General features: G+C 49.9%; 1 protein-coding gene across 5 annotated transcripts in view; it reads left to right on the forward strand.

Moving 5' to 3' along the window:
• Rhbdl3 (rhomboid like 3) overlaps nt 1-15,849 on the forward strand; it is a 69,393-nt gene that overhangs the window by 17,168 nt on the left and 36,376 nt on the right. For 4 of the 5 annotated variants that reach the window (XM_055619603.1, XM_055619601.1, XM_055619602.1 and 1 more), the window contains 4 exons: nt 2,799-3,023; nt 7,754-7,902; nt 8,835-8,947; nt 14,752-14,852. In XM_055619603.1, coding sequence (XP_055475578.1) covers nt 2,799-3,023; nt 7,754-7,902; nt 8,835-8,947; nt 14,752-14,852 — 588 coding nt within the window. The remainder of the gene's footprint in view (nt 1-2,798; nt 3,024-7,753; nt 7,903-8,834; nt 8,948-14,751; nt 14,853-15,849) is intronic. The other variant, XM_055619605.1, reaches the window with a different exon arrangement.

Below are 15,849 nucleotides of genomic sequence, written 5' to 3' on the forward strand. Positions count from 1 at the left end.
CCTTCCTTCCTTCCTTCCTTCCTTCCTTCCTTCCTTCCTTCCTTCCATCCTTCTATCCTTCCTTCCTTTTTTCTTTCTCTTCCTTCCTCCCTCCCTCCCTTCTTCCTTTCTTCCTTCCTTCCTTTCTTTTCTTCTTTCCTTTCTTTCTTTCTTTTTTTTTGTTTTCCCGAGTCAAGGTTTCTCTGTATAACAGCCCTGACTCTCCTAGAACTTGCTTTGTACAGCAGGCTGGCTTTGAATTCACAGAGATCCTCCTGCCTTTGCCTTCCTGAGTTCTGGGACTAAAGATGTGGCTGCCCTGCCCACATCTTGATTTTTCTAATAACTCCTGGCAATTTGAGTTCTTCGCATTGTGGTGACAAGGCGCTTGCACTGCTCCAGCCCTTCCACCCTCAGTTCCCAACATTTATATATACAGAGTCTCTTTTTTGTGTCAAGTCCTAGCTAAGGCCTATGATTTCTTTCTGTGCACTGGCTTGGATTGATTCGGTGGGATAGGTTACTGAACTCAATCAGTGCTCTTCCCAGGACCTGGGAGTGGGGTTGCTTTTTAACAAAATGAAGGGCTGGGAGCAGGAGGTTCTAGCAGGAGAAAAAGTAGATTGAGCCAGACTTCCTAGGAAATGTAGCATGACTGGAGGCCAGAGCTCTTAGACCTGCTGGTGGCTTCTAGGGAGCGGCCACGGCTCATGAGTCCTGCCCGTTGTCTGTTACCTTCGGTGGAGATGCCCACTTCCCAGAGATTGGTGCTGTGTTCATTCAGAGGCTTCTGTGGCAGAGTTACAGTGGGCTTCAGGTGGCTTAGGGGAGCTGCATTCCCACCTAGATGGACGAGACCTCAGCAGGGGCGAATCCGTGGCTGGGTGTCCTTACTTGTCTCCTGTCCATGAGGTGGTGCACTCTCTTCATGTGGCCCATGGAGGAGAAAGCTCTGTGAAGGTCCCTGTATTCCTAGACATCAGAGACCTCAATCAGGGAGGCCTGCTGTCACTGCCCTGCCTCAGCTCTCTGTGGTGTGGGTGTCCAGACAAGGGAAGCGTCAGTGGCCTTTCAGATGCAGGCTGCCACAGTCTGTGGATGTGTGGGTCTGCAGGGAACTGCTCTAGACATGCAGGGGTGGAAGAGTTCCCATGGCTCTGAGTAGACCCAACAAGCAGAGCTGGAAACCCGGGGCCACGCTGAGCTCAGACAAAGGCTCTCAGACTGGGCCACAACATCACCAAGAAGCAGACCACGAGCCTGGCTGAGGCTGTGCCCAGCCCAGCTCCTAGGCACCAGGCACGTACCCCATTTCAAGGCCCAGGCAAGGTGTTTCTCTCCTGGCTGGCTCCATTCCAGTGGAGCCCTCTGTGTGAGCTCACGACGAGAAGTGACATGATATTGTCACATTTTTTCTGTTCAGACTCTGAGCTGGAGCAGCCAGTCACAGCCTGCACTTGTGTAAAGAGGGCCAGCGCGGATCCTTGGCCCTCACTCTGCCTTTGCTGCCCACTCTATGCCTCCCTTTTCCCATTTGTAGAATGAACGCAGTGATTCACACAGGGTTTCACACAGAGCAAATATGATAACAGACTGAATTTCCACATATCTGTCGTCTCTTAATGTCCTTCTGCCCGGAAACGTCCCTGCATGATTTCTGCGGCCAACCCAGGCAGAACAAATCACCTTTATTCAGAGTGGTGGGGGTGGCTAGACGGGCTTCACTCAGGACAGTTGGCCACAGAAAGCTGATGTGAAGCAATACAGGGAACAGTGAGAAGCAGGACTCAGGGATGAAGGGAGGTCCTTAGACATGGCTCCGTCTGAGCCTGGATCCTTCCAGGTGTCCTCCAGAAAGAGCTGCAGACTCTTGTGCCTTGCTCTGGCTCTATTCACCATGCTAGTGCTCCCTGGATCTTGCCTTTGGGTCTGGCTGGAGTAGCTCTTGCTGGGCCCCGGGTCCCAGAAGTACATTAATAATTACATGCCAGTAGCTATGAAGCATCTGGGCCCTTGGACCAGAAGATGTGGTTCATTTTACGGTTATGCCCCTGAGAATAGTTTACAGTATGACCCTGGAGAGGTCAGGGATAACACAGGCTTCTAGAAGCTGGAAGTTAGGTTAGCTGCTGGATGGAGCACATAGAGTTCTGTGGGGGCCAGGCCAGGGCTGCTGAGGGCCTGACCTGGTTTTGGGGGAGACCCCGAGCTTGCTTGTATCACATGTCTTAGGGGACACTCAGGGGTCATGGCTTCCATGGCAGGGCACTGGAAGCTGATTCTGGCAGCTTTTAACAGCTGGCTGACTGAGACCAGCTTGCACCTTCCCAAGCTGGTGTGTCCAAAGCTGCTCAGTCCTCCTTACTTCTGGCCCTCGCTGGACCATCACCTCCTCCAGAAAAGCCCCTGCTGACCACTTTGGCACACACCAGCCTGGATCCTATGCATTCTCAAGCAGCCATCGCTCTGAACTGTGGCTGCTGGCTACATCTCCATCCTGAGCACCCACCATCTCCCCTGTGTCTGGTGACAGCCTAACATTTAGGATGGCAGGATGAGGAATGAGTAGATGGAGGAATGTATAAGTACAGGCCTGGGTTTGAGCCTGTGTCTTCTTAGGACTCTCTGCACCTCAGTTTTCTATCAGGCAGACGGGATATTTGGAGTCCTTATCTAATGAAAGTGAGCAGTGAGCCACAGAGGTCAACGCAGTGCTATCCAGGGGATGCTGCTTAGAGAGAAGGGGTTAAGCTCGCTCTACAGAGTCTGCAGGCTGAGGCCCTGGCTCTGACCCTCTCCCCATCCTCTTTCCTGTCCAGATGAGCAACAAGCGTTCCAACAGCTTCCGCCAGGCCATCCTTCAGGGCAACCGCAGGCTGAGCAGCAAGGCCCTGCTGGAGGAGAAGGGGCTGAGCCTCTCGCAGCGGCTCATCCGTCATGTGGCCTACGAGACTCTTCCCAGGGAGATTGACCGCAAGTGGTACTATGACAGCTACACCTGCTGCCCTCCGCCCTGGTTCATGATCACGGTCACGCTGCTGGAGGCAAGGACCAGGGTGAAGGCAGGGGCTTTCTAGACCTGGCGGGTGTAGGGAGAGGCTGTCAGAGGTTCTGAGGGGAGGGGGGAGGCCGCAGATCAAGTAGCAGCTGTGCTGCAAGCAGGGGTCTTGTTAGGGAACCCAGGGGTTATTATAACCTTAGGCTAAGTTTTGGGGTTTGTTTTGCCGTTTTGTTGTTTGTTTTTTAATTGGTGTGTGTGTGTGTGTATACAAGTGCATGTGGGGGAGCCCATGGAGGCCAGAAGAGAGCGTCAGATCCCTTGGATGAGAAATTAAACTCCTGTTCTCTGTCAGAGCAGCAAGTGCCTGTAACTGCTGAGCTAACTTTCCAGCCTCTTGCTTGGCTTTGTTTTCTGAGACAGGGTTTCACGCTATTCCCAGACTGGCTGGGCCTCGCTTATATCCCAAGCTGGCCTCTGCCTCTGGATTTCCTAGCCTGGGCCTTCAGCTCTCAAGCTGGGCTATGCCTGTTGGCTAGCCTAAATGCTATCAGTGAGCCCTCCTGGCAAAGATTATTTGAGGCTTTAAAAAAAAAATTTTTTTTCCCCTGCGGCAAAGTCCCCATATTCTTACACCCTTCAAAACAGCAAAGCAGTATGACAAACTCACAGATGTGGGAATTTACAGACAATTTCAATAAAGCCAAATTGTGTAACACCTCCCCCGGAGGATTGGAACAGCAGCCATTGGCTCCTTGGGACTTCATTCCCAAACTATAATGCCAGAGTCACCAGAGCTTTCCCATGCTGCCCTTGGAAGGATACCTCCACAGAGTGGGAGGATGGCCGGGGTGCCTCGGGATCACAGAAGGAGCACGCGGAGCACCCGCTTGCTTACCTTTGGGGAGGGAGCGTTTTTGGGCAAGAAAATGAATATTTTTAAAGAACATCTCTCTCTAGGGAATCTGCCACATACTGTGTTTAAAAATCATAGGCGAGTGCTTCTTAAAAACTAATTACTTCAACCAAGACCCATTTCTCCTTTTTTGTTTTGTCTGTTTTATTATTTGTTTGTGTGCACATAGGCATGCCATGTGCTTGTGAGTGGAAAGATCCTGCAGAACTGGAGGTGGAGGCAGTTTTAAACCTCTCAAGTAGATACTGGATATTGAACTGGGTCCTCTGAAAGAGCAGCCCCCAAGCCTTACTTACTATCATGCAAAAATGAACCCTGCACAGATGAGGGACTCCCAGGTACTCCTATCTGTGGCTTCCTCCTCTGTGATGGAACTCAGTTCTCAGCTCAGCACAGGAACCCCTGTAGCCCAGCCCACCTCTGGCCTTGTAGGAATGTCTGGCTTCCCTTTGGCATTTTTCAGTCTCTGGTCATTTCTCCTCCAAAGCCATGTACTTGATTACCACCTCTGCACAAGGTCCCATGATGCTCCTGCTTCCTCTACCAAGCTGGTTGCTCAGTTTCATGGCATCTTTTTTTTGTTAAATCAGAAATATTTGGTCTGGCTGGGTTTGGAGAATCGTACTTGCAGTCTCATGAAGGGTCACCATGAATTCAAGGCCGGCCTGGGCTACGGAATGAGATCTTGTCTCAAAAAAAAAACCAGGAATGGGATGGAGAGATGGCTCAGTGGTTAAGAGCACTGGCTGCTCTTCCGGAGACCTGAGTTTGATTCCCGGCAGTCATGTGGCAGCTCACAACCATCAGTAACTCCAGCTCCAAGGGACCCAGCACCCTCTTCAGGCCTCCGGTGGCACCAGGCATGCAGGTGCACAGATAAATATGCAGGCAAAACATCCACAGAAATAAAATAATAAAGAAAAATATTTTTAAGAAACTCTAAGGCTCCAGGCAGTGGTGGCATACACCTTTACTCTCAGTACTTGGGAGGCAGAGGCAAGTGGATCTCTGTGAGCTCGAGGCCGGCCTGGTTGCTCTATGGTGTGAGTTCTACGACAGCCAGAGCTGTTACACAGAGAAACCCTGTCTTGGAAAAAAAAAAAAGAGAAAAGAAAAGGGGAAAAAAAAAACCCTCTAAACAACAGCAACAAAACCTACTTCTGTCTGTCCTGCAGGTAGAACTCTTCTATTTGCTGTTATGCTTCCTTCCAAGCCCATCTTGCAGTGGTGTTCTGAGATTTTCTTAAATGTGTTTTTCCAGGGCTCACTGTGTGGGGCTATTTATTAACTTCTATTTGAGGACCAACAATAATGAGATACCAACAAGCTCTGCTTGTTGCCAGGACACCTGAATAGTGTTAGGTGGAACGAACAACTGTGTATGTGTATTCGTGCATGTGCCTGTGTGTGTATGTGTGTATCAAACCTAGGCTTCCTGCATGCACAAGTACATTATCACTGGCCTCAATTCCCAGCTGCCTGAGCTGTGTCTTGAAGAACAGGACATATAGCCTTGGTAGTTTAAGCTATGTCTGGGCTGTCTGACCCTAATTATAGCTTCCTTCCCTAAGCGTGTGCTGGGCCTGGAGCTGCCTCTTTGTGTTAAACTTTGTGTTTCCTATTGTTGTTATTTTGTCCATTTAAGATTTTAAGTTACATTTATTTGTTGGTTTACTTGCTCTGTGTGTGGGGAGCGTGCGTGCACAGGGCCCTCGTGTAGGTGGGAGAACGACTTGCAGGCGTCGGTTCTCTCCTTTTACCGTCTGGATTCTAGGTCTGAGCCTAGGCTGTCAGGCTTTGGCAGCAAGTACCTTTACCCACTCAACAGAGAAACCCCGTCTCAAAAAACTAAGACAGAACAAGAAAAAGAAAGGGTCTCACTCTTTATCCAGCTGCCCTCAGACTTACAATCCTCCTGTCTGTCTCTGGAGGGCTGGGAGTATAGCTGAATGCCACCACTCACTCAGCTGCTGTATCACTATTAAACTTGTGACCATCTGGGAGGGCGGTCTAATTATTGATACCCATCTTCAGATATGGAAACTGAAGACCAAATAATTCAAATACTTTGGCTAAATTTGTCCAGGGGAGCCAGTGTTTATGTCCAGATTGGTTCAGATTTTAAAACTCTTTGACTGTATGGATTTGAATCATCAATATAGAAAAAAGGCAAGATAGTCAAGCAGCTGATTTAACTCTCGGAGCCCAAGGCTTCTGCTTCCCACAGAGCTCTAGTGACTAGTGACTCCATAACAGATAGAAAAGGAAGGAACACAGAGTCCAGTGCTAGCAACAGGACAGAATCCACGGCTGGCAGCGAGAGAAGAAAGAACAATTTAAAGTAGACTTGTGTCTTAAAGAAATTCAGGGCCATTGTTTTTGGGAGGGAAAGCCCCCACCTGCCTAGATTTCTGCACTGTGGTAGCCCAGCTTGGTACCCAAAACATCTTTAAATGGCTCTGTGTACACCCTAATCATGAGCACAGGGACATGGCAGAGCATTTTACAGTGAGTTCCAGGGAAATCACCAAAGTAAATACCCTCCTGGGGCCTAAACAGATGTACTTGATCATCAGAAAAGAATCAGCATACGTGGTGCGGAGGTGAAGGTGAGGACCAGAGACGTCCTTGGTATGCTGTTGGTGCGGGTACAGACTGGTGCAGCCACCAGGGAAACTGTCTGGTGAACTTCAAAAATGAAACATGGCGCTGGAGAGACAGCTGAGGAAGAGCACCAGACTGTGGGTTTGATTCTGAGACCTACTACATGGTGGCTCACAACCATCTGTGACTCCAGTTCTAGAGTATCTGGCACCCTCGAGGGCCTCCGTGGGCACCAGGCACGGGTGTGGTGCACGGACATGAATGCAGGCAAAACACCAATACGCATAAAATCATAATAGCTTGTTTTGTTTTTGAGACAGGGTAGCCCTGTGTAGCCCTGGATGTCCTGGAACTCACTCTGTAGACCAGACTGGCCTCACACTTAGAGGCAGCTGTCTCTTCCTCCTGAGTGCTAGAACTAAAGGTGTGCCTCACCTTACCCGACTTCAAATAATAATAACTTTAGGAAATGAAACTTAAAACCACCGTGTACTATAGCAATTCTACTTTAGAGTTAAAAGCAGTGAATGTGAATAAAATGTAATTAATGTAAAAAAATAAAAATGTAGTTTAAAAAAAAAAGCAGTGAATAGAGGAGCTACTTGTCCATCTTGTTCATAGAGACATTCACAATAGCTGAAATGTGGCAGAATCCAACTTCCTACTGACAGATGAATGTGTTATTACAGTGAGGTAGACACATGCAAGGGAATATTATTTGACCTTTAAGGCAACTGCCTAGTTCTGCTCAGCCTGACAAGGCATTCCTGTGATTCCAGCCCTTCCTTGGGATGTTGAGGCAGCCAATCTGGGCTACCTAGCAGGATTCTGTCATAAAAAGAGAAGAAAAGGGGCTGGAGAGATGGCTCAGAGATTAAAAGCACTGGCTGCTCTTCTAGAGGTTCTGAGTCCTATTCCCAGCAACCACATGGTGGCTCAGAACCATCTGTAATGAGATCTGGTGCCCTCTTCTGGTGTGCAGGCAGAACACTGTATAAATAATAAATAAATCTTTAAAGATGCTGAATTTTATGTCTATTCTACTACAATGTTTTATTATTATTAGTTTAGTTTTGTTTTTAAGAAATCAACCTGTGCTGGACAGTTGTGGAATACCTTTAATCCCAGCACTCTGGAGGCAGAGTCGGGGGGGGGGGGAGCTCTCTGTCATGTCCCCAGTGTCCATGTCAGCACGCGGGCTACCCTGGGCAGTTTTGTGTCGAGTAACCGGCCCCTCCACTCTGTGATCCATCCAGGTGACTCTCTTCCTGTACAATGGGGTCCTCCTGGATCAGTTTGTGCTGCAGGTGACGCATCCCCGGTACCTGAAGAACTCGCTGGTTTACCACCCGCAGCTCCGAGCACAGGCATGGCGCTACCTGACCTACATCTTCATGCATGCAGGGTGAGTGTCTCTCTCTCCGCAGGCCCCACAGCAGAGAGAGTGGGCCAGATTACCTGGGCTGACGTCTACCTCAACACATATTATATGCACATTTACGAGTGCGTGTTTTAAAATTACTTTTTTTTTTTTTACGGTGTTGAGGATTGGACCTAGGAGCTCTCTGGAATGCAACAAGCGCCTTATCGCTGAGCCCCAAACTCTGCAATTAAGTTTTCAGTCTATTTTTAATTGACTTGATATAGATCTGAGATAGCGTCTTAGAACTCCCCCCAGTACCAGACAGTTATGACGTGTGTGTGTGGAAAAGGGGAATGAGAGAGCAGGGTGACCATCCAGCAGAGTTGTTCATAATCTCTGTGTGTTATTACGAGCAAAGTAAAGGACTAACGCATTGGAACTACTTGCTCCAGAAGTTTGGAGTGAATGGAGCAGGCCCCTGCTCATGCCGGGAGGGAGAACCTCCTGCTCTAAGACTTTAAGAGAGAGAGAGCTGCATTGCCGAGTTACAAGAGGTCCCTAGTGCACTGAGATGTTTGAGACCGTCTTTGTCCTCAGGCTCAGTAGTGCTTGTGGGTATGGTGAAAAGTGAGTGAGCCCAGCGCTGGGGTCAAGCCAATCAGATACCTGGTCTGGGACTGAGCAGCTCACTGCCGCTGTCTGAGCTTTGGCTTCTTGCATGTCAACCCCCGCAGCTGCTAGGTCCTGGGCACAACTAGTCACAGCTCTAGTCTGTACCTGTCTGTCTCCACCAGGTCCCTTATGTATATTCTGTCCCAGCTGGTCGGAGCTTTTCTTCTAGGACAGTCAAGCCCCTCTCCCCAGCCCATAAGCTGCTCAGAGGCAAAGAATGAGGCCTTGTACCAGCCTCCTGGCTCCTGGCACTTCAGCACAGAGCATTTGTCAGGTGAATTAATGAATGTGGTCCGCCACAGGGTAGAACAGCTGGGACTCAACGTGGCACTGCAGCTGCTGGTTGGGGTACCCCTGGAGATGGTGCATGGAGCCACCCGGATCGGGCTTGTCTACGTGGCTGGCGTTGTGGCAGGTAGGCAGGTGGGCCCCGATGCCGAGGGTGGTACAAGCCCAGGCTTCCTGCACACACACACAGCCTCATCTCCAGCGTTCCTGACTCAGAACTGTCCTCCTGGCAAATTTCCCACAGCTACCCAGACAGGGAGTTGTATTCCGGAAAAGGGGCAGAGCTACTGACAGAATTCTCATCACCAAACTGCCATGTTCTAGCTGTGTAAGCCTGGGGAAATCCCTTGGTCCCTTTTGGTCCCATCAAGCTTGTTGCTGGGGCTGAGAGCTGCCTGCTGCTGTTGGGAGGCTGCCCTTGTGAGAGCAGGCTCCTTCCACACAGCCATGCCTGGGGTCCCTGCACCTCTTGTGAAGCCAGGCAGGTAGCTTTTGGGCCAATTCGCATCTAAACCCATTGGAGCTTTTTCTTCTACCCAGAGCAGCCATGGATTCCTTGGTTGGTCCTCTGAGGGCAGGACTATCTGGCCTAGGAGGTGTGGATACCCCTGCTGAGAGACATCTATATGCCTGATGTGGGGGGCAGGGTGAATTCTCCAGGACCTTCAGATCTCCCGAATGATGCCTCCAACTTTACTGCTGCTGGGTAAAGCTTTGCCTCCTCAGCTCTTCAGCTTGACAGCTGGGCCCAAGGAGGGAGCTTTTCTCGTGTGTGTGTGTGTGTGTGTGTGTGTGTGTGTGTGTGTGTGTGTGTGTATAAGATCTTAATCCTTTCTGAGTGGCATTAAAGTTGTCATCAAGAGAGCTGGGCAGCCTTGGCCCTGTAAACAACAGGATGGAAGTGACTTAAGAGCAGGAAGGATCCTGCTCTACTTCCAATGGGGCTAACCTGCTGGTTTGTAGACCCTGTGCTGGGAGGAGTCAGGGATCTGGGATGGGGGTTGGGCACTCTCCCAGCACTGTCTCTAGGGCTTGTTTGTGCCCAGCTCCTTGCACCTTGGACAGCGCCCTCAAAGCCTTTCTTTCCCTGAATCCAGCAGCTGCTGTGTGTCCTTAACAGAGAGGTCTAGTGAGCACCTCCGGGTTCCAGACTTTCTCAGCCACCCACACACCATGCCACCTGGGGATTTATAGCTGTGTGTTCCCTACCTAGATTCTCCAAGTCCCAGATGTTAAATGGCAAGGAACGGCGTGGGGGCGGGGGCGCACCCGTAACACTTGCAGTTAGTAGTCAATTAGACTTTGGGGGTGCCAATAACTTGGAAGACAGAAGTGAGATTCGGAATGACTCAGCCCTCACCCAGAAGAGATGACACAGTGGGGAGACGGCACAAGCATCCTTCCCCGGTGACGTCAGCGCAGAGTGGAAAGGCGCAGACAGAAGCAAGACACATCACCAGGATACAAGGCTGTGGGGCTGCAGCATGGAGCCAAGGGCACACAGCACTCCGCCCGAGCCGTCAATTCGGGCAAGAGGGCACTCTGGTCACTACAGATCATGTCACTGACCTCCAAGGTAGGGTTGCTCGGTCCCTACATTGTTAGAGGGAAGCCCTTAGGGACAATTAGACCTTGACTAGAGAGTTAGTTCTTATCCATGTGCTGGAGTCCTCACCACCAACGCTTGTGGTCAATAGCTAATCTTCTCTACCTGCTGTGGACACAGAGCCCAAAGCTGAGGTGTGGCACATTCCTGGAATGCCAATGCTTCCAAGACTAAACCAAGAGGATCAGAGGTTAAAGGCCAGTTTAGTCTGTATAGTGAGAGAACAACAAGACAAAAAGAGAAGCCAGGGTTTAGAGGAGCAAGTGACTTGCCCAAGAAGACAGAGCTTCTATGTGAACGGTAGAGCTGGCCTCCCACACAGACTCTGTGACCCCAGAGTTGACCCGTAAAGACAACCAGTGTGAGAACCAAAAGGCAGGCCTTTGCTGTTGTGCAGATAATCGGTCAGGGACCAAGGGAAGCCTTGATTAGTATCTGACCTTGCTTTAATCCCTGCCCAGTGAAGCGATTCCAACTCCAAGACCATCCTGTTTTATCAAGGGATGGCGCCTACCACAACACATCTATAGGGCTCAGGCTTGTGGTACGGGTCTTGTGCATCATCATCAATATACAGCACAGCGTTGTAAGGTCCATGAGGTGTCCAGCGTCGCTCCCATTGTGCAGCCTATTCAGAAAGGTGAGATAAACTTTTCTAAGTAAGTTAGGGCAGAGACCTGTGTACTGCACCAGATCCTGTAACAAACACTAAAGATGAACAGTGACATCACTAACAATCCTTCAAAGCCAGTGTCTCAGCAGGGCATGTGGTCATATACCTGGAATACCAACACTTGGGAGGTAGAGGCAGGGGGGCCAGAAGTTCAAGGTCATCCTTGGCTATATAGTGACTTTGAGACCAGCTTGAGTTATGGGAGATACTGTTTCCAATGTAAACAAACAAACAAACAGAGCACCTAACTGCATCAGCAATATTTTATTACAGAGTCTGTAGAAGCCAGTATGCATCCCTAGAGCTCAACACCTGTTAGGTAATAAATATTTGTAGAGTAGATGAAGGAATACATGAATAAATAAAGTAACATTGCTTAGAGGCAAATGTTCTGGCAGCGTTAATTTGAGTCTTTTCTAATGGCCGAGGGAGATGTTGGAGAACACCTGCCTTCCAACTTTTCAGGCTAAAACCACCACAGCTGTGCCTTCGTGGCCACGTCACCAATTTACCTGCATGGTGACATGGACCCAGAATATGTTTTGGAAACCAGCCCCTTGGTCTGGTGAGGTGTGACCCTCCAGGAGTCTTTCTGGCTTCTGTCCCTATCACCTCTGTGGGATTTGTCCTGCTCTTAAGGACCTGTCAGCCATGATTTTCAGTTATGGTTCACAATCTCCCTTAATGTCTTTTACTACTGTGTACACATAGATCCTGTATTGTTTGGTTCTGACAGGTCCCAGCTAATGCAGAGACCTTAGGAATGTCTTGGGAAGGTATAAGATTATAAAACGAGACAGTGGTGCAAGTTTGTTATCCCAACACTCAGGAGGCAAAGCTGGAGGGTCTCAGCGAATTCAAGGCCAGCATGGTCTACATAAGACCTTTAAATATATCTTTTAAAAATACATATATCTGGGCTGGAGAGATGGCTCAGAGGTTAAGAACACTGGCTGCTCTTCCAAAGGTCCTGAGTTCAATCCCCAGCAACCACATGGTGGCTCATAACCATCTATAGTAAGATCTGGTGTGCAGGCAGAATGTTGTATAAATAATAAATAAATCTTTAAAAAAAATACATATATCTGAGGCTAGAGAGATGGCTCAGAGGTTAAGAGCACTGGCTGCTCTTCCAGAGGTTCTGAGTTCAATTTCCAGCAACTACATGGTGGCTCACAACCATCTATAATGAGGTCTGGTGCTCTCCTCTGGCAAGCAGGTGTATGTGCAGGCAGAACACTGTATACACAATAAACAAATAATAATAATAAAAAAAACAACATATATCTCCAGCTAGGTCTGATAGCGCATGCCTGTAATCCCAGCACTCAGGGAGGCAGAGGCAGCCAGATCTCTGTGAGTTTGAGACCAGCCTGATCTACAAAGCGAGTCCAGGACAGCCAAGTCTACACAGAGAAACCCTGTCTCAAAAAGCCAAACCAACTAACCAACCAACAAAAATAAACCAGAGAGAGAGAGAGACATAATATCTCAATCCAAAATCAACTGGGTCTTCAGGGTCACTGAATCTGGGAACAACTGTGGAGCCCCCTTGTGGGGACAGAGGGCTTCCTGCTCTGCTCAGTGAATTAGGGAGCCCAAGAAAGGTTTTCTTTGAAAATGGAGTTTCACTGCTCAGAATGTAGAGTTTTAGAGCTCCTCATCTCATACATGTCAATACTGAAGCCCAAAGAATTTAGGAGCAATGCCTGAGGTCACACAACTGGTCAGGCACGTTCCCGAATTCCACACTCCTGCCAGGATTGCTAGCTGGTCCCTGCCCCTAGGGTCAAGATCTAAACATAGGGAGGGTGAGGGGAAGGTCAGTGCTATGTAGGCTTGACCCTGGTAGGGAGGGCCCTTCTGTCCCTGGAGGCTGCCCTGATGCATCTCTGGTCCTAGTGGACTGCTCTGGGGGCCCAGAGAAGGAGCTGATTTGCATGGGTCTGTCAGAGAGAGGAAAGAGACCAGCTGGGTGAAGCGGGGGCCTGCTCTCTGCAAACAGTAATTAATGAGGAGCTGGCTTGGGCAGCTGGCCCTGCGTGGTCCTGCAATGCAGCCCTCACACAGTGGCCGTGGAAATCCTTTGTGATGCAGATCCTGCTGCCTGTTTGCTACCTGGGATTCCTCCCCTCTAGCCCTCCTGCTTTGGGATATTTATGGCTGAACCCTGTGGGTAGACCAATAAAAGAAGAAAGTTATCTGGCAGCAGTTAAATACCAAAGTAAAGCCCAAAGACAGACATGATAGAGGTAAAGGAAGATCTCCAGTTGCCCTGGGCTGGGAGAAGGACTTGAGAGTCCTGGCGTCATGATAGATTGGGGTTTGTCTGTTTAAGTTTTCCTGAGAAATTGCACCTCCCTGGTTAGCAAGAATTGGTCATAGAGACCTGGAAAAGGGGTGCCAAGGGGCAGGTGGTCATTCATTGGGAGCTCTCTCCTTGATCATCCAGACAGTCTTGGGTCCTGGTTCACGAACCCCCATCTTTGTGGAACTTGCAGATTTGGGCTCTCAGCCTGTTCCCCTTCTCTCCAGCGGCTAATTGACTCCTGAGCCTGCAGGCATTTTCCAACCGTGGTTTCTGCTTGCTCACCCAGGCCAGCCGCAGCTCACCCTCTGTGCCCTGGGCTCTACCTCCTAGTTATTTTTAGTCTCCTGTGTCCTTCCCTGGAAGCCAAAGCATTGATCACACTTAAATGCGACCAGAACAATAAATTTCCCATCTCCTCTCTGCCCAGCTTCTCTTCTAGGAGCAAACTTTGTCATCCCACACACCCAACAGCCACAGAACTGCCCTGAGTGTGATGTCATCACACTTTCAAGGACATTCTCACTCCAGAGAAGCCCACTTGGGAGACCCTGTGGGCCTTTCGTGCTTTAGCTGGGCTGGTACGAGGTGGGAGGTGATGTTAAGCACACTTCTAGATTCAGCTGAGCAAAGAGACAAGTGGAAGGAGGCCCAGGCCATCTCGGAACTAATGTGGGAAGTGGCCACTGCCATTGTGGCCAAGAGCGCAGGTTTTGATCAGCATGGCTTTCAGGCTGAGGAATCAATTGCTCTGTGACAGAGCACTTGCACAGCTTACGTAAGGCCCTAGGTTCAGTTCCTGACCTTGCAGGGGAAGGAGAAGAAGGGTTGTTGTGTTAGGTAGAACAGAATTCAAATCCTGGTTCCAGCGCTTCCCACCAGAAAACTGGGATGAGAGCCTTCGCTTATGTCTGTCTACATGAGGGTGTTAGTGCCTGCCTCAACGGCTTTCAGGGTAGAAGTGAGCCTTGAGGGTGGGAGGGAGGAATGGTATGTCCTTTGCCTACCCTGTGTGGAACGCCTTCTATTCCCTGTGGCAGCTTTTTGTCACCAGCAGATGCCGCTGAAGCAGGTGACCTGGTGTGGAATCAGTCCCCCTTGCCTCCAGTCAGACCTTCCCTTTGAATCTTGGTTTCCCGTCAGTAAAACGAGAAAGCTGAACCAAAGGGTTTGTTCCACACACAAAGATCTCCTGGGCAGTCCACAGGAGGCTGCAAGGCAGCATGGCATCAAAGGGATAGCCTCTTGTAGAGTTGTTGTGCTCTGGTGGCAGAATGCCAGGGCCAGGGCTGGGCTGCACAGTGGGTCCAGCATCCTTGATGGTTTTCACTCTCTCTGTGCCAGGCTCCTTGGCTGTGTCTGTGGCTGACATGACCGCACCTGTTGTGGGCTCTTCCGGAGGGGTGTATGCGCTCGTCTCCGCCCACCTAGCCAACATTGTCATGGTGAGCAGCCCCTGTTCCCCCGTGCATCTTCCCTGTGTCTCCTCTGTCATCTCTGGGCTACATTAATCCCCCACAGCTCTCTCAGCCCAGTGCCGGGCCGGCCTGGAGGTGGCTCCGTTCATACCCGTTTCAGCTGGGTTCTCCCCAGATGAGTTTGTGTTTTCTCCAGCTGTGCTTGGCCTGCAGGTGTGCCTGTCTCCCTCTTCCACCTGTTCCCTCGAAAAAAAATTGTTAAAATCCGGCTACTAAGGTCTTAGTTACTGTTGCTGTGATGAAACACCATGACCAAAGCAACTTAGGGAGGAAAGGGTTTATTTAGTTTACACTTCCACATCACGAGTCAGGACAGGAACTCAAGCAGAGCAGGAACCTGGAGGCAGGAGCTGATGCAGAGACCATGGAGGAGGGCTGCTTACTGGCTTGCTCATCATGGCTTGCTCAGCCTGTTTTCTTATAGAACCCAGGACCACCAGCCCAGGGATGGCGCCACCCACTATGGGCTGGGCCCTCCCCATCAATCACTAGTTACGAAATGCCCCACAGGCTCACCTGCACACGGCCTTATGGAGGCTTTTTTTTTTTTTTTTTTTTTTTTTAATTGAGCCTCCCTGCTCTCAGATGACCTTAACTTGTGTCAAGTTGACGTAAAATTATCCAGCACAACTAGTATGCGTGGTCATTAGAATTCTTTGTCATAGACTGTGCAAAGTAAGAGGACTCTGGGGCAGGAGCTGAGCCAGTCTGTAAAGTGCTTGTGACACTTTACAGCATGTGAGGACCTAGTTTGTATCCCTAGCACTCAGGTAAAAAGGTGGGCGTGGAGGTGTGTACCAGTAATCCCAGCACCAGGAGGCAGAGGAGCAGAGGCCTAGAGCTTGCCACTGGGAGCCATCCTAGCCACATCAGGGAGCTCTGCCCTCCACATGTATTCCCGCCCCCAGAAATAAATTCACACACACACACACACACACACACACACACACACACACACACACAC

Source organism: Psammomys obesus, unplaced genomic scaffold (assembly GCF_907164565.1).
Source record: "Psammomys obesus unplaced genomic scaffold, mPsaObe1.curated_primary_1811, whole genome shotgun sequence".
Lineage (NCBI taxonomy): Eukaryota > Metazoa > Chordata > Mammalia > Rodentia > Muridae > Psammomys > Psammomys obesus.